This window comes from Populus nigra, chromosome 7 (genome assembly GCF_951802175.1).
Source record: "Populus nigra chromosome 7, ddPopNigr1.1, whole genome shotgun sequence".
Lineage (NCBI taxonomy): Eukaryota > Viridiplantae > Streptophyta > Magnoliopsida > Malpighiales > Salicaceae > Populus > Populus nigra.
Window position 1 is genome coordinate 7,151,250 of NC_084858.1, and position 21,982 is coordinate 7,173,231.

The 21,982-nt window shown below is 29.6% G+C and overlaps 3 protein-coding genes across 5 annotated transcripts; all 3 read right to left on the reverse strand.

The window, feature by feature from the left end:
- Positions 1-6,394: 6,394 nt before the first annotated feature.
- Positions 6,395-7,249, reverse strand: LOC133698759 (uncharacterized). Of its 2 annotated transcripts, none has more exons than XM_062121802.1 (2): positions 7,090-7,249; positions 6,395-6,961 (listed from the first exon to the last, which is right to left on the reverse strand). In XM_062121802.1, exon 2 carries the CDS (start codon positions 6,945-6,947, stop codon positions 6,579-6,581), a length of 369 nt encoding a protein of 122 aa, XP_061977786.1. In that variant the 5' UTR covers positions 6,948-6,961; positions 7,090-7,249; the 3' UTR covers positions 6,395-6,578. The 2 variants fall into 2 exon arrangements, with proteins under 2 accessions (XP_061977786.1, XP_061977787.1); XM_062121803.1 differs by having other exon boundaries at positions 6,395-6,958; positions 7,090-7,248.
- A 5,378-nt stretch (positions 7,250-12,627) lies between these two features.
- Positions 12,628-17,880, reverse strand: LOC133699130 (B3 domain-containing transcription factor VRN1-like). 2 transcript variants are annotated; one of them, XM_062122279.1, is made up of 7 exons: positions 17,554-17,880; positions 17,209-17,454; positions 15,192-15,324; positions 13,846-14,509; positions 13,594-13,760; positions 13,242-13,516; positions 12,628-12,905 (listed from the first exon to the last, which is right to left on the reverse strand). In XM_062122279.1, the coding sequence occupies exons 3-6, from the start codon at positions 15,300-15,302 to the stop codon at positions 13,250-13,252; spliced, it is 1,209 nt and encodes a 402-aa protein (XP_061978263.1). In that variant the 5' UTR covers positions 15,303-15,324; positions 17,209-17,454; positions 17,554-17,880; the 3' UTR covers positions 12,628-12,905; positions 13,242-13,249. The 2 variants fall into 2 exon arrangements, with proteins under 2 accessions (XP_061978263.1, XP_061978262.1); XM_062122278.1 differs by having other exon boundaries at positions 15,192-15,327.
- A 63-nt stretch (positions 17,881-17,943) lies between these two features.
- On the reverse strand, positions 17,944-19,945 carry LOC133699132 (B3 domain-containing transcription factor VRN1-like). The gene is made up of 2 exons (XM_062122280.1): positions 19,349-19,945; positions 17,944-18,490 (listed from the first exon to the last, which is right to left on the reverse strand). Exons 1-2 carry the CDS (start codon positions 19,472-19,474, stop codon positions 18,140-18,142), a joined length of 477 nt encoding a protein of 158 aa, XP_061978264.1. The 5' UTR covers positions 19,475-19,945; the 3' UTR covers positions 17,944-18,139.
- Positions 19,946-21,982: the final 2,037 nt, after the last annotated feature.

The window sequence follows — 21,982 nt, forward strand, 5'->3', positions numbered from 1 at the left end:
ACAAAAGAAAAAAGAGCAAATTCATTTCCTTTTCTTTCTTTCACCTTGAATGACTAGAAAGTGATGGTTAAGAGTAAAAAGACGATGTTTTGAGTGGTAAACAATTACCCTAGAAATTTAGAGAGATCAAGGAAAAAAAAAAAGCTAAGTTAGAATGAGAAAGTGAAGGAAGAAGAGGAAAAGAGAGAAGCTTAGGAAAAATCTTGACGGATCGACTTTCAAAATACATTTAGAAACCGGGTAAGGTGTTCGAAACCTTTTCGTATCAATTTGAACAAGTATTTAATGATTTGATGCAAAATTAGCAATATTTGAATTAAGGTTTTTTAAATGAAATTTGAGGGGAATTGAAACTAGTTGGTAATTATTGTTATGGATGATTACATGACTAAAGAGAGTAAGAAATTTGTTAAATTAATTAAAAAAAATTTTGGATGGGTAATGAAGCTTAAGGGCAGCCATTGAGAGTAAAAAGAGATGTTTGGTGAATTTGTGTTGTGCTTGTAAATTATGTTGAAATTGTGATAACTAAACATGTGGGTAGTAGTTTAGATGATTAATTATATTTCTACATGATAAATGTGAATTTCAATGTTTTAGGAATTGAATGTTTTTGAGAAATTGATGAAATTAAAATAAATTATACTTGTATAATACTTGTAGTGATGTGGTGAAGGGTTGATCGTTGATTTGATGAGGAAATTATGGTTAATTAGAAAGAAAACATGCTCCCACCTAAAAGGAAGCATTCGGTCAATTGAAGAAATTAGAAGTGGTGGGTTGTTTGAATAAATTGATATTTGAAAAGGGTCTACTTGCAATAAATTAATCATTGGATGATTAATTGGTAATTGGGTTTTGAGAATTTTAAGTAGAAAACACATCCTTCTCTTTTTAGTATTGTCGACCAAAGATATATGAATGATATTGTAGTAATAATTATTTATGTATTGACTTGTTGCATAAAATAAAGTAAATAAAAGGATATGAGAAGTTAAACATTAAGCTGTTAAAATTGCATGAGAGATTATGGAAGGGGTGTAAAGATAGGATCTCACACATAGAGCTCAAACGTCAACATCTTATTAATTTGGCTCTATTGAAAATTATTATAAATATCGAAGTAGATTCCTTACTATTATATTGTATTAATATCTTATATAAGATTGTTCCCTTGGTTTGCGCTGAATGATTGATTATTGGTTTAATAATTGATGTCTTGTTTTGGGCTAGATGACTAATTCTTGGTTTAAGAACTATTGTCTTGTTCTGGGCTAGATAATTAGTTTTTTAGTTTAAGTATTAGTGCTTTGAAATTGGATACCGTGAATGAGTGTTTATTACTTGGGTTTGGGTTAAGGAATAAATCTTTTGAATGTATGAGGGATTGTTGTAATTAATAAGAGGAGGAATTAAGTTATCTATTAACTCAATTCTTAATGGAAGTGTATAGTTTAATTACTTAATAAATTCATTAAATTGTATTGAAAAAAACATTTTGTTATATTAATTAATTAATTAATTAATTGTGGTATAAAATGATTTCAGGGTCCTCGCAGTTTTATCGGGATTAGTAGATTATCGAGCCCCCTATGTTTTGTATTTTATAAGAATATAACTGATGTTGCATATTTTGTGAAATTTTAGGATGATAACTATCATGATATGCACGACATCAAATGATAAATCTGTTTCCTGAAAATATTAAAGAGGGTTTTGGGTGATTTTAGACGATTTCAACTTTTCTAGGGGGTCTATTTCTAATCCTAATGAATTTTTTAACAATCTTTAAAGTTTCATGAATTTTATGATAAATTATTGTGCTATTGTTATGGATTATTGTTAAATGTCATGTAATTTATGTATGTGTTTGAATGATTTGAGTACATAAATATTTAATTTTTTGCAATTTTAATCTAGATTTTGTGTGATAAAATTTTATATTGTGATGGCTTTTGTATAATTTATGATGTGATTGTAATTGTTTGAATTATTATTTTGGGATAATTGAATTGTATATATTATTTTTGGATGATTTTGAATTTATAATTGTGAAATTTGGCTAGTGAGATTATTATTTTGGGATGATTAAATTTTTTTAGAAAATATCATTTGTGATAATTTGGTGCAGTTAATGGTGTGTGAATGATTGAGTAAAATTATCGATATCAAGTTCATGAAATTTTATAATTTTATTGTAAATCTTATTTTGTTGATGCTATTATTAAATTGTCAAATTTAATGTATTTGACATTTTAATATGTTAAATGTTTTTAATTTGTGAATCTTATTGGGAATATTTCTTTATGAATATATGAAAGTTATGTGTACATATTTTTTTTAGTAGTGTATTGGCATATAAAATATATGTATGTATTTGTTCTTGTGTTTTTTTCTTTATTATATTTGAGAATTACATTTTAATATTTCTTCTGTTAAGAATGGATTTGGATCGGGTTGGCTCAACATGACTTCACTTCACAAAGCCCAATTTATATGAGCAAATATGTTAGATAACTTGGGTCAAAGTTCATTTTTCACCATTCATACAGGTTAAATACTTGTTTTAAAAATAAATAAAAATGTTATTTGTATTAGTTGTCCCTTATAATTGTTAATCAACCCAAGATGAAATGGTCACATTAGGCTTTGTCTTTTGGATATTGATTAATGAAAAACAAAATTAAATAATAAAAATAATAAAATAAAAATGTTCTTTTGAGTTAATTGTTTCTATTAAGTATTAATTAATCCAAGAAGGTACAATCTAATGTCGGACCTATCTTTTTAGATGTTGATTAATAAATTTATTGATATAGCCATTCTTTGTTTTACAATTTTAAAATCTAATTTATAATATTTTAGTGGCCCCAATGATGGAATGATCTAATATTGAGTTCTTTGTTTGAATGATATTTGATAGATAATGTACATATTATAACCATATAATGTAATCTTATAACCATTTTTTTGTACATTTTTCAAAATCAATTTGATATGCTCATCATTCTTTGAATAATTCAGGATGGAATGATCTAAAATCATGCCTTGTATTTTGGATGCTATTTAGATAGTTAATCATAATTATAATATCTAAGTCTTATATTAAATGATGGTATCATATGTTAAGTAACCCAGAAAATAATGGTTTCAATATCAATCATGTCCTTTGGATTTTACTTGGTAAATAATGTTTTTTTTATATACATTTTGTGATATTAAAAATCAAATTGATGATCTCTTCTTCTTTTTTCAAATGATCCAGGATAGTAATATCCAACATCAGGCCCTTTTCTTTGGATATTGTTTTATGAATAATGACAAAGCTCTGAAATACATACTAATTTAGGCAAAACACCTTAAATTACATTTATTATTGAAAATATACAATATTGTAGTTTATTTTAAATAGAATGTATAAAGTGATGTCTATCTTTTCTATTACATAATCAACCCCTTACCAGAACCTCTAAAAATCAGTTAAGGTTTTTAGTTACCATAAAACTAGATAACTATTTATATATATATATATATATATATATATATATATATATATATATATATTTGACTCATTTACACATTTAGCTCTCCTCGATGTCCATATATGACAATATGGTTTGAAACAAATGCTTAAACAATGACATGGAAAGTTTTACAAAATTATATTGTCAAATAAACTCAAAATCAACAAAATTGATAAATATATTTATGTGAAAAATATAGATAAATTTTATGTTATTGTATGTCTCTATATGAATGGTATGCTAATTTTAGATAACAATGATCACATGATCAAATCTACTAAGAGACCATTTGAGAACGCATGCAAATCACGTTCCCTTAAATTTTGAAATTTGTTTTTCGCTAAAAATTAATTTTTTATATTTTCAGATCTTTTTGATGTGCTGATCTAAAATATAATTAAAAAAAATATTATTTTGATGCATTTCTAAGAGAAAAGCACTTTGAACCGCAACCGATACCACAATCCCAAACATCCCATAAGTAAATGTTAACAAACAAGTTTGATATGAAGGACTTATGTGTTGCAGATGTTATACTAGAAATAAAATTTTCTAAGATATATAATGGATTGGTATTGTCTCAATCTCATTATGTTAAGAAAATTCTTGAGAAATTTTCTAAAGATGACAATAGCATAGTCAAAACATCAATTGATATAAGTATATATCTATTTAAGAATAGAAGTAAAGGAACAAATCAATTAGAATATTCTCAAATAATTAGATGCCTAATATATGTTATAACCTATATAAGGCCTGATATTGGTTACTTAGTTAGTAAATTGAGTACATTTACAAGTAATTCAAATATGAATCATTGGAATGAAATAAAAAAGGGTACTCAAGTATTTGAGGTATATCTTAGACTATGAGTTACACTATATTAGTTACCTAGCAATACTAAAAGAATATGATGATGTTAATTAAGTATCTAACACTAAAGATTCAAAATCTACAATTGGATGTCTTCACAAATATTTTATGAAAATCCTCAAAACAAACATGTATCGCTAGATCCATAATCAAATTAGAGTTTATTGCTTTTAATAAAACTAAAGAGGAGTCGAATAAATTCAGAATTTCTTAGAGGATATTCTATATTGACCAAAATCAATGTCAATTTTTTGTGTCCATTGAGATAGTAAATCACCATCAGTAATTCAAAGGGCATAAAGTAATATGAACAATGAGAAGTTTAGACATATACATCGCATACATAGTATTGTTTGACACTTGCTCTCGAATGAAATTATTTCTATTGACTATGTAAAGTTAAAGAAAAAATATTGTGGATCCGTTAATTAAAGATTTGTCGAAAGAGCTTGTGTATAATTCATTGAGGGGAATGTACTTAAAACCTTTTAAAAAATAAAAGAGTGTAATGATAGTAACTATATCTAGTTGATTGAAGATCTTGAGATCTAAGTTCAAATGAAAAACTAAGTTATATAACATTCTTGGTAGCACAAGGAAACTATTATTTCCTGTTTATTCCTATAATAAAATAAGTGTGAGTTGCAACGTGATAAAACGTGAGATGAACTCTTAATGATTTTCATATCTTGGTACACTGGGTGGAGTAAAGCAGAATACTCTTAATAAAAGATCACATATATGAGTGAGAAGTATAGTTGTTTCTTTGAAAATTTCGATAAAAATTGAATTCTCTAAAGCACTAATGAACTTAAAAGTTATTTAGAGCCAAAATAAACACGACAATAAAAACCAAAGGAAGTCTTTAGGTAAAGAATTATATGAGTACTATTGTCTTTGCTTACACAGAGGCTGAATAACAGAGGCTGAATAACTTAAGACATTACATTTATTATTTAGCGAATTAAATCTGATAATGTTTTAATAAAAAATATTCAAAACCAAAAGCTACCTATCTTAATGTAGTTATCTATCAAATCAATATCTCTCAACAAGTCTTTGAGTCATTTTTAAAATGGTGAGACAATTTTTATTTATATGAAGGATTGTTGGAAATTTATTTTAATTAATATGATTTAAACAAATTATAGGTGAATGAGAAATTAATCTCAAAGAACCCTTGATTTTCTCACTTAAAGAACCCTTTGTTTTTCTAGATTTAATTTTTGATTTATAGTGGTTAATCAAAGTTTGATAATGATAAGAATTAATTTTTCAACCTTTAGCTTCCAAAATTCTATTTTTTAGCAATTTGGTATTCTGTTAACTTCTATTTTTTGGCCAATCACAAAGAAAAAATCATTTATTTGGTTAAATATTTTTGCTTATCACATAATTGTTATTTAAATTTTGGTTTTGTAGAAGATAAAATAGCATACTTTTCATTTATTTTGATTGCAAAATTCAAATTAGAGCAATTTTAATCAAATATATATATATTTTAAAACTTTTTTTTTAATTATGATTAAAAATATTTGTCTTAAACTTATTTTTTAAAAAACTACAACAACAAAATATACTATAATACTAAATACAAACTTTAGAGAGGTGAATGTTATTTCTCGCTGGACAAGTTTTAAACGATGTTTGTTTAAATAATTTTTCCATAAGAAAAAAAATGAGTTATTTGTTTGATCAAGTCAATTAAAACACTAAAAATTTAACTAATTAATTCAAATCAATATTTAATTCGGTTCAATTAAAAACTTAACTTGGTTTATGCTCCGAACCTTGTGTTTTTCAAATCAACCATTTAACAAACTACTTTAACAAATGATGATTATAGCAATTGGACCCTTTATAAGAATAAAGTTTCTAATTTTTTTTTCTGTTTTTTTTTTTTCATGAATAGATTTTTAAATTTAAAATCGCTTCTTATTTAGTTTTTAACACGAAAAAAATACAGTTTCTAGTAACCTTTTAATTAACCTGTAAAAAACCAGAAACGAATTCCTTTTTATTAATTTTTTTTCATACAGCTTCATCTGTTGAAACTTAATTTGCTGGTTTGGTTCAGACATCCAAAAAAACCCAGCACTGCATTAAAAAATAACAAAGAAATTAAGGTACATCCTTAATAAAGAACAACCAACCAAGACACACCAAGGTAGCTAAAATTTCTCATTCAGTCTCCTCCACAAAAGCCTCGATTCGAAGAAGAACGAACCCGACAGCAACTCCAACTAGTACAAGCCCATTCATGACTGCTGCTATCCTAAATATCTCACCAACATCGCTACAGGTTGAAGAGAGTGCACCTCCACTTCCGCCTTTACCTTTCGATGGAGCTCTCAATGAGCTCACAATCTTTGCAAAAGACTGCTCGGTGCCTACTGACAAGCCTAATGAACTCACACTGTTGTGAGCTTTTAGCCCACCAAAAGAATTCAGTCCTGTTATGTAATTTACATTGGTTTGCTTCCTCTTGGGACTGCTAACGGCGGAAGCAACAAGTGTTGGTGGAGAAAATGTTGCTGAGGTTGTTGCCATTGCCACAAAACCTGCTACATATAATAAAAGAACGAAATAAGATCAGCCTTTGTATACAGAAAACAGAAATATTGAAGTTACTAATTATATGATTTAATGAGATAATCATTTTATGCCTGACAGAGGAGGAATCTGTAGTTACCTTGTTTTTTATGGTGTCTGTCTAGTTAGAGGTTTAGCAAAATATGATTGAAAAGAAAGGAAATGGAGACTTTTGTATGGAAAATAATGAGAGATGATGGATAAGGCAGGGAGAGGATGAATGGTGGACAAGCAGATTAGATGGACTACAGGCTACAGAATATTTTAAAGGGTAAGAAAAGATAGTGCACCTTAAAAATTAAAATGCTAGCCAGAAAATAAAAAATGAGGCCGCTGGGCCTGGTTTGTAGAGAAGTTGGCCTACAAATTTGAATAATTTAACAGTCCAGAGCTTTAAAGGTCTCCAGTTCTATTACATACCTGAAGAGAATTCAGACCCAGGCCCAATTTCAAAGTAGCGAGCATATATATATATATATATATATATATATATATATATATTAATTGAACTATAACTAAAAGGACTCAGTCTTTTACTGTGGACTACACATTACAGTCCACAGTAAAAGATGAGCCGGTTTTTTTTTTTTTTTTACACATTTAGGATTTTTTTTTGGAGTTGTTTTTGTTTTTTTTTTACACTTTTAGGGTTTTTTTTTCTTTAAATAATTTTTTTTTGTTAATGTTAAATTTTTGTTATTCAGTTATCAGACTTTCATGACACGGATCCCGAGTTTAATGGGTTAACATGGTTTGACGAGTTAATCTAGAATTTTTTTTTGTTTTTTTCTTTTTAATTAATTTTTTTTGTTTACTTTAGTTTGTTAATGTTAAATTTTTTTCTATTTAGAAAAAGATGAGCTGGTTTTTTTTTCCAATTTTTTTACACTTTTAGGGTTTTTTTTTTGTTTTTTCTGTTTTAATAATTTTTTTATTTTGTTAATGTTAAATTTTTTTTATTAAGATATAACTAAAAGGGCTCAGTCTTTTACTGTGGATGGCACAGTGCAGTCCACAGTAAAAGATGAGCTGTTTTTTTTTTTAACACTTTTAGGGTTTTTTTTGTTTTTTTTCTTTTAATAATTTTTTTTGTTAATGTTAAATTTTTTTTATTCAGTTATCAGACTTTCATGACACGGATCCTGGGTTTAATAGGTTAACATGGTTTGACGAGTTAACCTAGAATTTTTTTTTGTTTTTTTTGTTTTTAATTAATTTTTTTCGTTTACTTTAGTTTGTTAATGTTAAATTTCTTTCTATTTAGAAAAAGATAAGCTGGTTTTTTTTCATTTTTTTTACACTTTTAGGGTTTTTTGTTTTTGCTTTTTTTTTGCTTTTTTTGTTTTAATAATTTTTTTAATTTGTTAATGTTAAATTTTTTTTATTTAGTTATCAGACTTTCATGACACGGATTCCGGGTTTAACAGGTTAACATGGTTTGACGAGTTAACCCAGACATTTTTTTCTTGCTTTTTTTTTTTTTAATTAATTTTTTTCGTTTACTTTAGTTTGTTAATGTTAAATTTCTTTCTATTTAGTTATTAGACTTTCATGACGGTTTTTTTGTTTTTTTTTTCATTTTTTTTTACACTTTTAGGGTTTTTTTTTCTTTTAATAATTTTTTTTGTTAATGTTAAATTTTTTTTATTCAGTTATCAGACTTTCATGACACGGATCCCGGGTTTAACAGGTTAACATGGTTTGACGAGTTAACCCAGAAATTTTTTTTTTTTTTTTCTTTTTAATTAATTTTTTTCATTTACTTTAGTTTATTAATATTAAATTTCTTTCTATTTAGTTATTAGACTTTCATAACACATATTTCAGGTTTCACAGGTTAACCTGGTTTCATGGGCCATCAATTTTTTTTTTGTTTTTTTCTTTTAATAGTTTTTTTTATTTAATTTAGTTTGTTATTGTTAATTTTTTTATTTAGTTATCAAATTTTTATGACACGGATCCCGGGTTTAACGGGTTAACCTGGTTTGGCGAGTTAACCTGAATTTTTTTTCTTTTTAATTAATTTTTTTCGTTTAGTTTAGTTTATTAATTGACAATAAACTAAAATTGCTCAGTGTTTCACTGTGCAAGTCCACAGTGAAACGTTGAGCTGTCTTCTTCTTCTTCTTTTTTGTTTTTTTTTTGTTTTTTGTTTTTTCGTTTTCTAGCCTTTATGGGTTTTTTTTTTTGCTTTTTTCTTTGTGTTTTTTTCTTTTAATGAATTTTTTTTGTTAATGTTAAATTTTTTATTTAGTTATCAGATTTTCATGACACGGATCCCGGGTTTCACGAGTTAACCTGAAATTTTTTTTTCTTTTTTTCTTTTTAATTAATTGTAACATATGCTATTTTTCTTTTTAATCCCGAAAGACATAAAAAAAAGCTAAAGAAAATGAGACAACTTAAAAAAAAAAAAAACCTAAAGCATCAGTGTTTTACTGTGGACTGCACAGTCCACAGTAAAACACTGATGCTTTAGGTTTTTTTTTTTTAAGTTGTCTCATTTTTTTTAGCTTTTTTTTATGCCTTTCGGGATTATTTTTTTGCTTCTTTCTTTGTTTTTTTTCTTTTAACAAAATTTTTTGTTTAATTTAATTTTGTTTATTAATATTAAATTTTTTTATTTAGTTATCAGACTTTCATGACACGTTTTCCGGATTTAACGAGTTAACCTGGTTTAACAAGTTAACCCAGAAAAAATTTTTTGCTTTTTTTTTGCTTTTTAATTAATTTTTTTCATTTAATTTAGTTTGTTAATGCTAATTTTTTTCTATTTAGTTATCTAACTTTCATGATACACATCCTGAGTTTCACGGGTTAACCTGGTTTTACAGGTGAACCCAGTTAATTATGGGTTGACCGTTAATTTTTTTTGTTTTTTTATTTTCATAAATTGTTTTTGTTTAATTTAGTTTGTTAATGTTATTTTTTTTTATTTAGTTATCTGACTTTCATGACACAGATCCTGGGTTTAATGGGTTAACATGGTTTGACGAGTTAACTCGGATTTTTTTCCTTTTTAATTAATTTTTTTTTGTTTGGTTCAGTTTGTTAATTTTTACTTTTTTTATTTAGTTACCAGACATTCATGACACGAATCCCGGGTTTAACGGGTTAACCTAATTTGACGAGTTAACCTGTAATTTTTTTTTGCTTTTTTTTCTTTTTAATTTTTTTTTTCGTATAGTTTAGTTTGTTAATGTTAAATTTCTTTCTATTTAGTTTTTTTTCTTCTTAGAGATTTTTTTTCTTTTATTTTTTATTTTTAATTAATTTTATTTAATTAATTTAGTTTATTAATATTAAATTTTTTTCTAAGTAGTTCTCGACTGATGCCTTTAGTTTTTCTTTTAGTTTTTTTGTTGTTTTTATGCCTTTGACTGTGGACTGCACTGTGCAGTTCACAATGAAAAGGCTGATGTCTTTTTTTTTTCTTTTTAATTAATTTTTTTTTGTTTAATTTAAATTGTTAATGTTAAATTTTTTTCTATTTAGTTATCAAACTTTCATGACACGGATTCCGGATTTGACAGGCTAACCTGGTTTGATAAGTTAGCCCAGTTAATTCTGTGTTAACCCATTAATTTGTTTTTTTCTTTTTAATTATCAAACTTTCACGATATGAATTCAAGGTATGACGGGTTAACCTGATTTGAAAGGTTAACTCAATTAATTCATATTTTTTTTTTTTTTTTCATTAGTTTTTTTCTTCCTGTTGGTTTTTTTTCTTTGTTTTTTTCTTTTTAACTAATCTATTTAATTATCACACTTTTATGACACGACTTTGCAGCCAGACCTACGTCCAATGCTATTGGGTCTGGTATTGCAGTCCAGATACTTTTATGCTAAGGGTTAACCCAAGTTTAATGTTATTATTAATATTATAAACATTACTTTTGGGTCAAGCGTTTCAACCAAACTTAAGACGCTTGGGTATAACTTTGCAAGAAAACCTAACACTTTTTTATCTTGACTTTTTTTGAAATGCAAAAAATAATTGACCCGCGGCATCGCGCGGGGCATTTAACTAATAAGAACTCTAAAACGGGTATGTTTTTTACTGTAGCGTTTTTTTTTTTTTTGCTTTTGTTTCTTCTTTTTCTTCTGTAGCATTTTTTTTTGGTTTTTGTTTCTTTTTTTTACATGTTTTTTTTTTCCTTTTTTTTTTTACCCAAAATTCACTTCTTCTTCTTTCTTTTTTTTTATATTTTTTTAAATTTTTTTTTAAATATTGAGCTGGTTGAAAATTTAACTATGTTGTTTTTTCTTTAAAACATTGTAGATTGCTATAATATTCTCATATATTGTTTTTTTTATGATTTATTTTTTTTTCAAAATGGTCTTTGTAGATTTTATTTTTTTATATTAAGTTGGTTGAGAATTTAGATTTGTAGTTTTTAAAAAAAAAACAATATGAATTGCTACAGTATTTCCCTTACATAGTTTTTGTTTTGTTGCAGTGTTTCCCCACATATTTGTTTTTAAAAAATTATCTTTATCGAATTTATTTTTTCAATATTGAGCTGGCTGAGAATCTAACTTTAGCTTTTCCCATATTTTTTTTTTACATATTTTTTTTTGTTTTTTCAGAATTATTTTTGTTGATTTTATTTTTTTTACTATTGAGCTAGTTGAAAATTTAGTTTTTTTGTTTTTTTCTTTAAAACACTATAGCTTTCCCCACCTGTTTTTTTTTTCACTTTTGTTTTTTTTTTTTACATGTTTTTTTTTTCATTTCTTTTACCCAAAATTGACTTCTTCTTCTTGTTAAATAGTCTTTGTCAGTTTTTTTTTATATTGAGCTGGTTGAAAACTTAGTTTTGTAGTTTTTTTCAAAAAAAAAAACACTATACATTACTACAATGTTTCCCTTACATGGTTTTTGTTTGGCTGCAATGTTTCCCCTACATATTTGTTTTAAAATTATCTTTGTCGAATTTATTTTTTCAATATTGAGTTGGTTGAGAATTTGAATTTGAATTTAACTTTAGCTTTAGCTTTCCCCATGTTTGTTTTTTTATTTTTTTAATTTTTTCCAAAATTATCTTTCTTCTTTATATTTTCTTTTTTTTCATAATTATTTTTATTGATTTTATTTTTTTTATTATTAAGCTGATTAAGAATTTAGTTTTTTTAATTTTTTTTCTTTAAAACACTAGATTGCTACAGCCTGGTTTAAAGGGTTAACCCAATTAATTAATTTTTTTTTCTTTTTCTTTATTAGTATTTTCCTTCCTGTTGATTTTTTTCTTTGTTTTTTTAATTAATCTATTTAATTATCACATTTTTATAACATGACTTTATAGTCAAACCCACATCCAATATTCTTGAGTCATGTGTTACAGCCAGACTCACTTAAACTTGGATCATGCAAATTTAATTTTATTATTAATATTATTCTTAGGTCAGGTGTTGCAGCCAAACCCAAGATTCTTGAGTATAGCTTTGCAGAAAAAACCTAAAATTTTTAATTTTTTTAAAATATTTTTTATATAAAAATATAACCCACAACATCGCGCGGGTCATGTATCTAGGATTCTCAAAAAAGTGTTCCAGAGGGGACTGGTCAAAGATAAGTTTTTTCAAAGCAATTTACAACAGGGAAGAACCCACGCACATTGCCATTGTTCACATAACATAAAGTAATCAGGTTTGGACATGATTGGAATTAGCATTTTCAGAACGTTGATGCCAATAGTCTGTGGCATTTAGGGGAAATAAACCTTAAAGAGAGTATAATACATGCACAGTTCATTCATCTAGCTACTGCGCACTGAGCACCAGTGCACTGCTAGAGAGAGTGTTTCAAAAAGCTTTTTTGTACATTTTATTTATACATTACAGGACACGAGAAATTCTAAGAGAGTTTCCCACTTTTGTGTTTGCTTCCACTGAGTGCTTTTATGTGCCTCCAAGCTGCATGGAAAGCAAAGAATCATCCGAGAGAAAGCATATATAAGTTGAATCGACATGTATAATTAGAACTATCTGATTGCCAACAAAATAAAAGCTTGATAGCTGTAATTCTTACAAACTATAATACTTTAATTTCCTGTCATTGATGAAACTGAGTATAGTCTGGAAATTCCAAACAAATCTGTAACGTTTGCATTATAACATTTGCTAAGAGACCAAAATTTGAGCTATGTCAACAGACAATACACCTAACAGAATTAGGAACCTGATAATGATGTAGCCTCGTTGCAAATTACGAATAGGAAATAAAGAAATTATAAAAGCAGTTGATCTTACACTGCAAGTCAATTTGAAGGCCCGCTGCCATCAACTGCACGGAACATTGAAACTTGTAGTGAAATTTTTTTGTTCTTGATCAGCTCAAAAACACATACATCTCCTTCCTTCAAGTTGTTTTCCCTTTTAAATTCATTCCATCCCCTTGAGATAATCATGCGGGAGCGTTGTGTTTTATTGAGACGAAGCGGCCATTGTCTTCCATCAGAAACTTGAAGTTTAATATGTTCTGAAACTCCACTTAAATGTCTTTTAGAAAATTCAGCCGGCACAGCCTACACAAAACAAGAAGAATCAAGAAGTGAATGTGTAACTTGTAAACTTGATGAACATATCTCATTTATGAGATTACCACAAAACACTTATTGTATGACCGTAACAGGACCATGAAAGAAGGATTTTTAGGCCTGAACATTCTGGCGGCATGAATTGCCTTCTTGCTTTCTTCTGAAGCCTTTGCAAATCCACAAACAATGATGTCCGTACCTTCTCCGCATGGTGGTGAAAATTCAGTTTCATCTTGCATATGATGGAGCTCGCAATCAGAAACAAAAAGGTTATACCAGATCACAAAATGATATCCAAATAACATAAAAGAGCTTACCAAATTTAGTTTTAGATTTGCCTTTGTTAACCTTGGTTTCATCTATCAAGGATCCATGTGGCCTAGGCAATCTACATTTCTTAGACAGCTTCCTTCTCGTTGATTCATCAGTATCATCTAACTCAGCCATAACAATATGCTCTTTCTTCACAGGTATTTTGCCTCTTTTGTCACCGGAACGTTCAAAACATGGCCTCTCTTGGGCATTGTTCTCTGATGGAGGAGGCTTAGATGGGTGCGTTTGTCTTGATTCCCCTGCATCTTCATCAAAAACTCCACTTTCCAGTGCGCAACAATATTGGGAATCGATGCTTGCAATTGTACCTTCATCTTTCATTACATCTACATCATATGGTGAACATTTTTCATCGTAATTGATCTTTCCACCACTAGTCCCTCCCCTGCATCTATGATACGGAATCTCACATGCAGTCTTATCAAATATGAGAGCATTAAAATTAGAGCAACCTCTATATGCAAAGACTAAAAGGTGCCCATAACCGACTGAATGGTGCTCTAAGAACTGTAGCCAACCATCATCAAACGAAACGCTGTTGTTGGCTTTTGTTAATCCTATTTGCCAGGAATGGCCATTGGGTAGAACAACTTTAGCAACATCAGAAAGTTCTTCCCCAAATTTCCTCGCAAACTTATTTGGAATCCTCTGCAGATACTCAAATTAAAGTTAGATCAAATGTTCCATGTACAATTTTTTTTCTATATAATTGCAACACAGTCATTACTTTCATTTTCATAAACCAAGAATTATCTCATTTCAGATAAAATAGATGACTGATACTGATTGGAAAAACAGGAGTGGTAACTATTATTCTGTAGATGTTTCACTTAAAGTTGAAACATCTAGCCTTTCATCGTTGCCCCTCTGTAGCTTTTATAGTATCAACAACATTAAAGTCAGTGAAATCGAAGTTCAGAAGTCATATGCATCCTCGCTTGTCACTTACATTCAATCTTTATCAGCACAACTTATTGGCCCTGAAAAGGCCTTTTTTCAATAGAAAAGAACATTTCTTCCACTCTACACAAAAGAAAAGGAAAAATAGATCCTTTCTGGCCCAGCAGTGACCAAGATAATTTGCTAGAAATTAACTTAAATCTGGAACTTTCATGAAAAGGACAGCTTTTCAAGAATGACAAGACTTTTCTTTTTGGTTCATGAAAAGCCAAATTACAATTTATCTCATTTCAAACTTCAATCATGCAACACATAAAAAAATGTTCATCGGGAAGAATAGATATAAAAGACAATCTACTAGTTAGCTATAGATTTTATGTATCAAGTGAACAGGAATCCCTAACTATCCCATGCATGCAATCAAAATTACCAGCTTCTTATCTTTGAAGGTATTCTGAGTGATTATCTTGAAGAAATGCCACAACGGTCTCTGATCCGCCTGAAGACTCCTGGTTGGCCGCCCTTCCTTCCGGGGAGCCATTGCTGTAATCTTTGGCAAATTGCTACTGTGACAATATATATTATTACTGTCAAGTTTTTTATTATAATAACTCTGAGGTATGTTTGGTGGATTAGGAATTTCAGCATGCAAGTGACACGTAAATCATCTAGATTCACGCTGCCTTCGTTTCATTCAACAAAATTTACAATTAGCAGGCCGGCCTATTAGTTTCTTTATGGACCATCATTGTCACATAATAGGGCCTCTCTAAGAAATTGTGTCCAAAATATTGGAACCCCCAAGACAAATACAGCAAAGAAAGATGGTTCACGCATCAACTGTCTTAATCACAGTGGAAAATTGGGACCGTTAGGATCAGTTCAATCCAGTCCAATCCAAGCCAAGCTTGAACTAAAAACTGGATCAAGCTGAGTTTTAGGCTTTGTCTAGTTGCAGCATAGTATAATTTTCAGTATGCATGAAATATACATCACAATTAAGCTAGAAGACCAATTATCATTTAATTATATGAGGGGGAAACTGGAAATCATTAATTTGGTTATAATTGTGGTTTTAAATGTTTGATAATGCTTTAAAAGCTAGCATTATAGTTCTTCATATGTTGTTTTCAGAAACTATTGTAAACTAAAAGTATGGGGGTTGATGAATATAGTTAGGTCGGTCTTTGTTTATATATGTATCAAATTTAACTCTTAATATTTTATAAAATATAAATTTGATTCTTAAAAAAAAAAACTAAATCTGAATAGGTTAAAAATGGATTGTAGATATGATAACACCTCCAATATTAATATTAAGTATAATTTTTATAACTTATACCACTATTAAATTTTAATTATCTCCAGCTCCCCTCTAATTAAAAAAAAATGCCTTTTTTCATTATTTTTTAAAAAAATTAATAGGAAGATTACTAAAAAGAACTTTAAAGCCTAAATATTTTTTGAAAATAAATATTCAATCCACAAGTTATTAAATATAAAGATCAAAAGAATATAAAGTAAACAAGATTGCCACTATGATGGTGACCTAGTGATAAGAACTTGGGACCAGGAGATTTGCTCCTTCTGTAGTTTCAGGTTCAAACCTTGTGGTTACTTATATAATGGCCACTGGAGGCTTACATAGTCGTTAACTTCAGGACCTGTTGGATTAGTCGAGGTGCACGCAAGCTGACCCGGACACCGACGTTAAACTATATATATATATATATATATATATATATATATATATAGACACACACACACATATGTATACGTGACGTGAAGCGTGTGAACTTCATAAGTATTCCTCTGTGATTAACGTCTACCACATCAACATCATTGAAATCAAAACATCAATCCTTTGTTGGAAATCTATATAGTATTCTTATAACTTGTAAGCACTCAAGTACAGCAAACAATGTCTTACAGCTACAATGAACGGATTAAAGTGATGAGCTCCAGTCCTGGCCTTGGTAAAATGGGAATTACTTACGATAGGGCTTTTTCTCCGGTTTGCATGGCTTATTGTAATACTTATGACTCACTTTGAGTTCAGGAGTTTATTACAGGCTCTGTAATTTAAGGGTCAAAGAACACCCTTTGTCTGCTAAGAAGAAAGTGGTTTCTGCTACATCTCTTTTTAACTAGATTGTTTTCGAGAAACTGATGAGTTTATTAAAGCCCCAAACAGGCACCGAAACTGAAGTTCTTTCTGTTCACAAAAAAAGAAATCAGAGGCATACCGAACGGGAAAACGTAAAGGGTATCCAACGAGCTATTTTGGATTCATAACTGGATTCTAATTGTCAATATAAATATAGCCAGAGAAAGGCAAAACGCAAGTCTTGGACGTGGAGGTAAGTGGAACATGCATGATGAAGCATAAGCTATCAAACAATCCTTAACATTTTTGCTTTTACCTACAAATCATTTCAAAGGCTTACAATCACGGGATACTGTAACTTTCAGCATAGAACCATTGTCCTCTCCTCGACCAGTTCAAAGGTACAGACATCTCCTTCCACCAAATCATTTTCGCCAATAAATTGGCTCCACCCTTTTGTTAGGGTCACTCGCCGATGTTCACGCCGGACAACTTGTACAGGCCAGTATCTTTCATTGGAAACCTTAAGTTTAATAACCGCAGGACCTCCTAGCAAATGCCTTCTGGCAAATCCACTCGGCACATACTGCACAAGACCAAAGAGACTTAGAAATCAACAGGATATTTATAAATTTTTAACAAGATAATATAAATTTTCATGACTATATTCTATCAAATGCCTTACCAAAAGATGCTTATGGATATTATATGGCTTCAATGCGACCTTGAAAGAACGACTTTCAGGCTAGAACTTTTTGACAGGACGAATTACCCTGCTTCTTTCAGGGAATGCCCGCGCTGGGATACCAGCAGCAATCCCTACATCTTCACTTTTGACAGTAACTTATTTTTGTCTGCATTTAACGGATTCAATACAAAAAACAAAGAGCACAACATTTCAACACCAATATTTGAATTATATAAAGAGCCTATCAATTTCACCTTTGTCCTTGATTTCATTCAACAAGGGTCGACAGGTCCTAGACATGCGATGATAGTTCAACTTCTCTTTCCTCTACTCTCTATCATCTTCTAAATCAATGATCTCAGCATCCACTTCCTTCACAAACTTTTCACTCGTTTTGTCACCCAATTGCTTCAAATTTTGGCTCTGCTGCACAGAATTACACCTTCGACGCCTTTTCATCCCAAGATTTTGCTCAGCTGAAGCATTGTGTCTTTTGCTGGATTTTCCTTTCCTTCCAAATCCATTTAAATCTGTACTTTTCAAAACACATTAATTAAGAGATGCAATCTTGCAACCATAGATTTCAATAGTCTTCATCTTCCATTTTTTCTACAGGATTGAAGAAACGTTTCTCACCATAATTAGTCTTTTTAGCGCTAGTTGGTCCAACACCTGGGCATGGATATGGAATCTCACAAGCACTCATATCAAATATGAGAACACTAAAATTACAGCAACCTCTATATGCAAAGACTAAAAGGTATCCAAAACGAATTGAATGATGCTCTACAAACTTTTGCCAACCCTCATCAAACCAGATATTGCTCTGGTCTTTTGTTAAGCCTATCTCCCAAGCATGACCAGAAGGAACAATGACTTTAGCAACACCAGAAAGTTCTTCACCATATCTCCTCACAAACTTATTCGGAATCCTCTGCAAAAGTACTTAAATTTAGTTAGCTTAAATGTTCTGATGCAAGACAAAATCAACCAAAGCACTTTGAACAATATGTTTTAGGCTTTATATAATTTTAGCATGACATGATTTTCATTATCTATAGATTTAAGCTAATCACATAGGTGAACAGATTATCACTGGGATAAGAGTGGCAAAGCATGAAGCACTGTATGCAAAGTGAAACAGTTATTTCTCAGAAACATGTTGATGATTGGGCTGTAACCTAGTGCACCTTCCCAGCAACAATGCAGGGACAGAGTAGGGACTTGATTCTCTTCCACGGGTGAGTAGAATTCAGCCAGCAGGGGCCAAATTCAAGAAAACAAGAGAAATAAACATGGAGATGGGCAACCATGCATGCACACTAGAAACACATGACCTTCCATCACCATTCTCTATAATTTATCTCTACCACATTAACATCACCAATATCAAGATCCAGAAGTCACATTCAATTTTCAGTTAACATTGAATCTTTTATCAAAAATCTATATAGAACAATCAACTCTTGTTTAAGAAGTTCAGAGACATTCGTAGAAACATAATGATCAGCTTTAATGTCTTAGGTTCATGTTTAATCAAAGCAGTCTTTGATGTAAGAAAAGAAATCATATTTTTTGCAACATTTTTATCTTTTGCTACATTATAGTTGAATGGATGAATATTAAACCTTGTTGTGGCCAGTGCACTATACAATAGATCGTTTTCTAGATATTTATATAATAGTTCTGCAGAATCAAAATGGAAAAGAAACATGAAAGGAAGACTAGTACATTTTACTAGATGGAGAATCCATAATTTAGTAATATTAAGGAAGTAAAAGTTGTGAATTACCAGCTTCTTGTAATCTAAGATACAAGGAAGGATTATCTTGAAGAAATGCACCAGTGGTCTTTCATCCGGAGAATCTGACCGCCAGTTACGACCCCCATTGGGTTTCACTTCTCTCTTGAAAGCCATTGATTAATTAATCTGACTTCTCAGCTTTCTTACTGTGTACATTAGAATTACAAAAATAGTCAGCAACAAAGCATACATGCACACCAAAATATTTCACCTATCACTTAATGTTGTTTCATTATCCCCCTTTGTGTGATTTTTATTAGGGTTTTAGTTCGGTTTTCATCTGAAAAAATAATCAAACTAAAATTTTTTATTTTTTAAATTAAAAATTAAAATTAGTTCAAATCAATCATTTTCAATTTGGTTTGGTTAATTAAAATAAAAAACTAGAAAATAGCTTTTTTATAGGCTTTCAAAAGCCCTGTAATTGATGTAAATAGCCTATTCTAATTGTCCAATTTTCCTTTACTAGAATTCTATTTTCTCAGATCTCCAAGAGAAATCTCACAACACACCAACAATCTCATTTAAGTCTCCCAATGCAATTTTTTTTTTTGGTGAAATAGAAAATATATATATATATATATATATATATATATATATATATATATATATAGCAAAAAAAAATTTAATATATATATATATAGTGAGAGATCAACAATCTCCAGATTTATTCCCAAATCATCTAGAGTCTCCCTTTATACAATTTGCTTTCTTCTGCACATACAAAGCAACAAAGATCAGAATTCAAAAGTACTGGGCTAGGGAATCCTAAGAATGAGCCAAAAAAAGGACTTGCCTTGGAAATCATGGAAGAATATTAGGAAATATTAACCTTAAGCATGGCTTTATAGGCAAGGACTTGCCTTAGATCAGCCACCTCTTGCTCCCACTGCTCAACCTGCAGGACAAATTTTAGTTTCACAGCAAGGCTAAAAAATGGAGACACTTTGTGACTGGCTCCTAGATTGTGGACATTTATAAGGAACATTTACACAAGGCTTCTCATTTATCAGCTTTGGATTAATCAAGCAGTCAAGTAACTATGGTGGGAGACTAGAATGAGGTGATACTACTTGTAATTTGAATATATGACAAATTTAAGTCTTATGCATTGGAGCTCCATGAATACAAAAAGTCAATCGATTAGTTTGCCCTCGAAGAGGAAAAATATGATACCAAATTGAGGGTACCAAACTACACAAGTCTAGAAAATCTATGTAAATGGCCCAATAAAAACTCTAAAAACAAGAAAAAAAACCTCCGAGCAGAGGGAGGAAAGTGCTTTGCATGCAAGCCAGAACATGTATCTATTTTGTCATGTATTCAGAAGCAATAATGTGGTTCGAATCAACTTTGAATATACCTTAAATCAAGAAAACACTTCCCTTTGATGCGGCCTCACGCTTCCCTTCGATGGTCTGTAAATTAATCAATGACTGGAATTAGTAGTTAAAACTGGCACAGCAAGGGGATGTCTTCTTAATTTCGCCAAAAATTGATCTAACATGATCCTTCGCCAAAAATGAGAGTTCATGAACATGACAAGGATTCATCTACACAAGCAGAATGACACACTGAGGGTATGTCTGAGAAGAATGTAGTAGGATTAAAATGTTTTTCGGTTAAAAATATATTAAAATAAAATATTTTTATTTTTTAAAAATTATTTGTAATATAAATATATTAAAATAATCTAAAAATATATACATAAAAAATTCTTTTCAAACAAAAAAATTTTCAAAATTTAAAAAAACACAGTGTTCTAAACACCCTTTTAAACAAGAACTATCAACTTTTATTATTGTTTGTTAAATTTTTTTTATTTAAAAATATATTAAAATAATATATTTTTTATTTTTTTAAAATTATTTTTAATATCAACCTATTAAAATAATTTAAATATATATAAAAAAATTAATTTAAAATAAAAAATTATAATTTTTTTAAAACATAAAAACATCACTCATATTCGACGGGACCTCACTTTCCTCAGTGCGTTCCTCGAGCTTCTCGAGTAATAGAAGTACTCTCTCCTTTCTGTGGACAATACAGGTGGCATAACATCTTGGCTCCTCTGTCCACGTGGTACATTCAAGATTACAACTGGCAGTCCATTGCACATGTTTTTCTTTTCTTTTTCTACGAGTGGATGGTAATGGTTACCGCGGGTAGGATTTTTTAATATTTATATTATATTCTTTTTTATAAAATAAAAAATTTATATATTATAAGTATTTATTAACTAGATTTTATTATTTAATAAAAAATAATTAATATATATATATATATATATATATATATATATATATATATATATATATATTTTAAGCAAGTACGAATATATGCGTGTGTTTTTCATGTCAATATTGAAATATTCAATTCCTTATAGTACATGAGTTCTAACATGAAACTCAAGGTCAGACTATGCATGCAGGGCGCATGCTCAATTGGGCATATCCAGCACACACCAGCACACCCACCAGAGGCATGACATTCCCAGCTTGTTGGGCGATATATGCCCAACAACCTCGTGGGTTTGGGTTTGGAAGTGCACCCAACTAAATATGCTTGGATGCTTGGATTCAGGAACACGCTTGGATCCATTCTTTATCTTTAATAAGT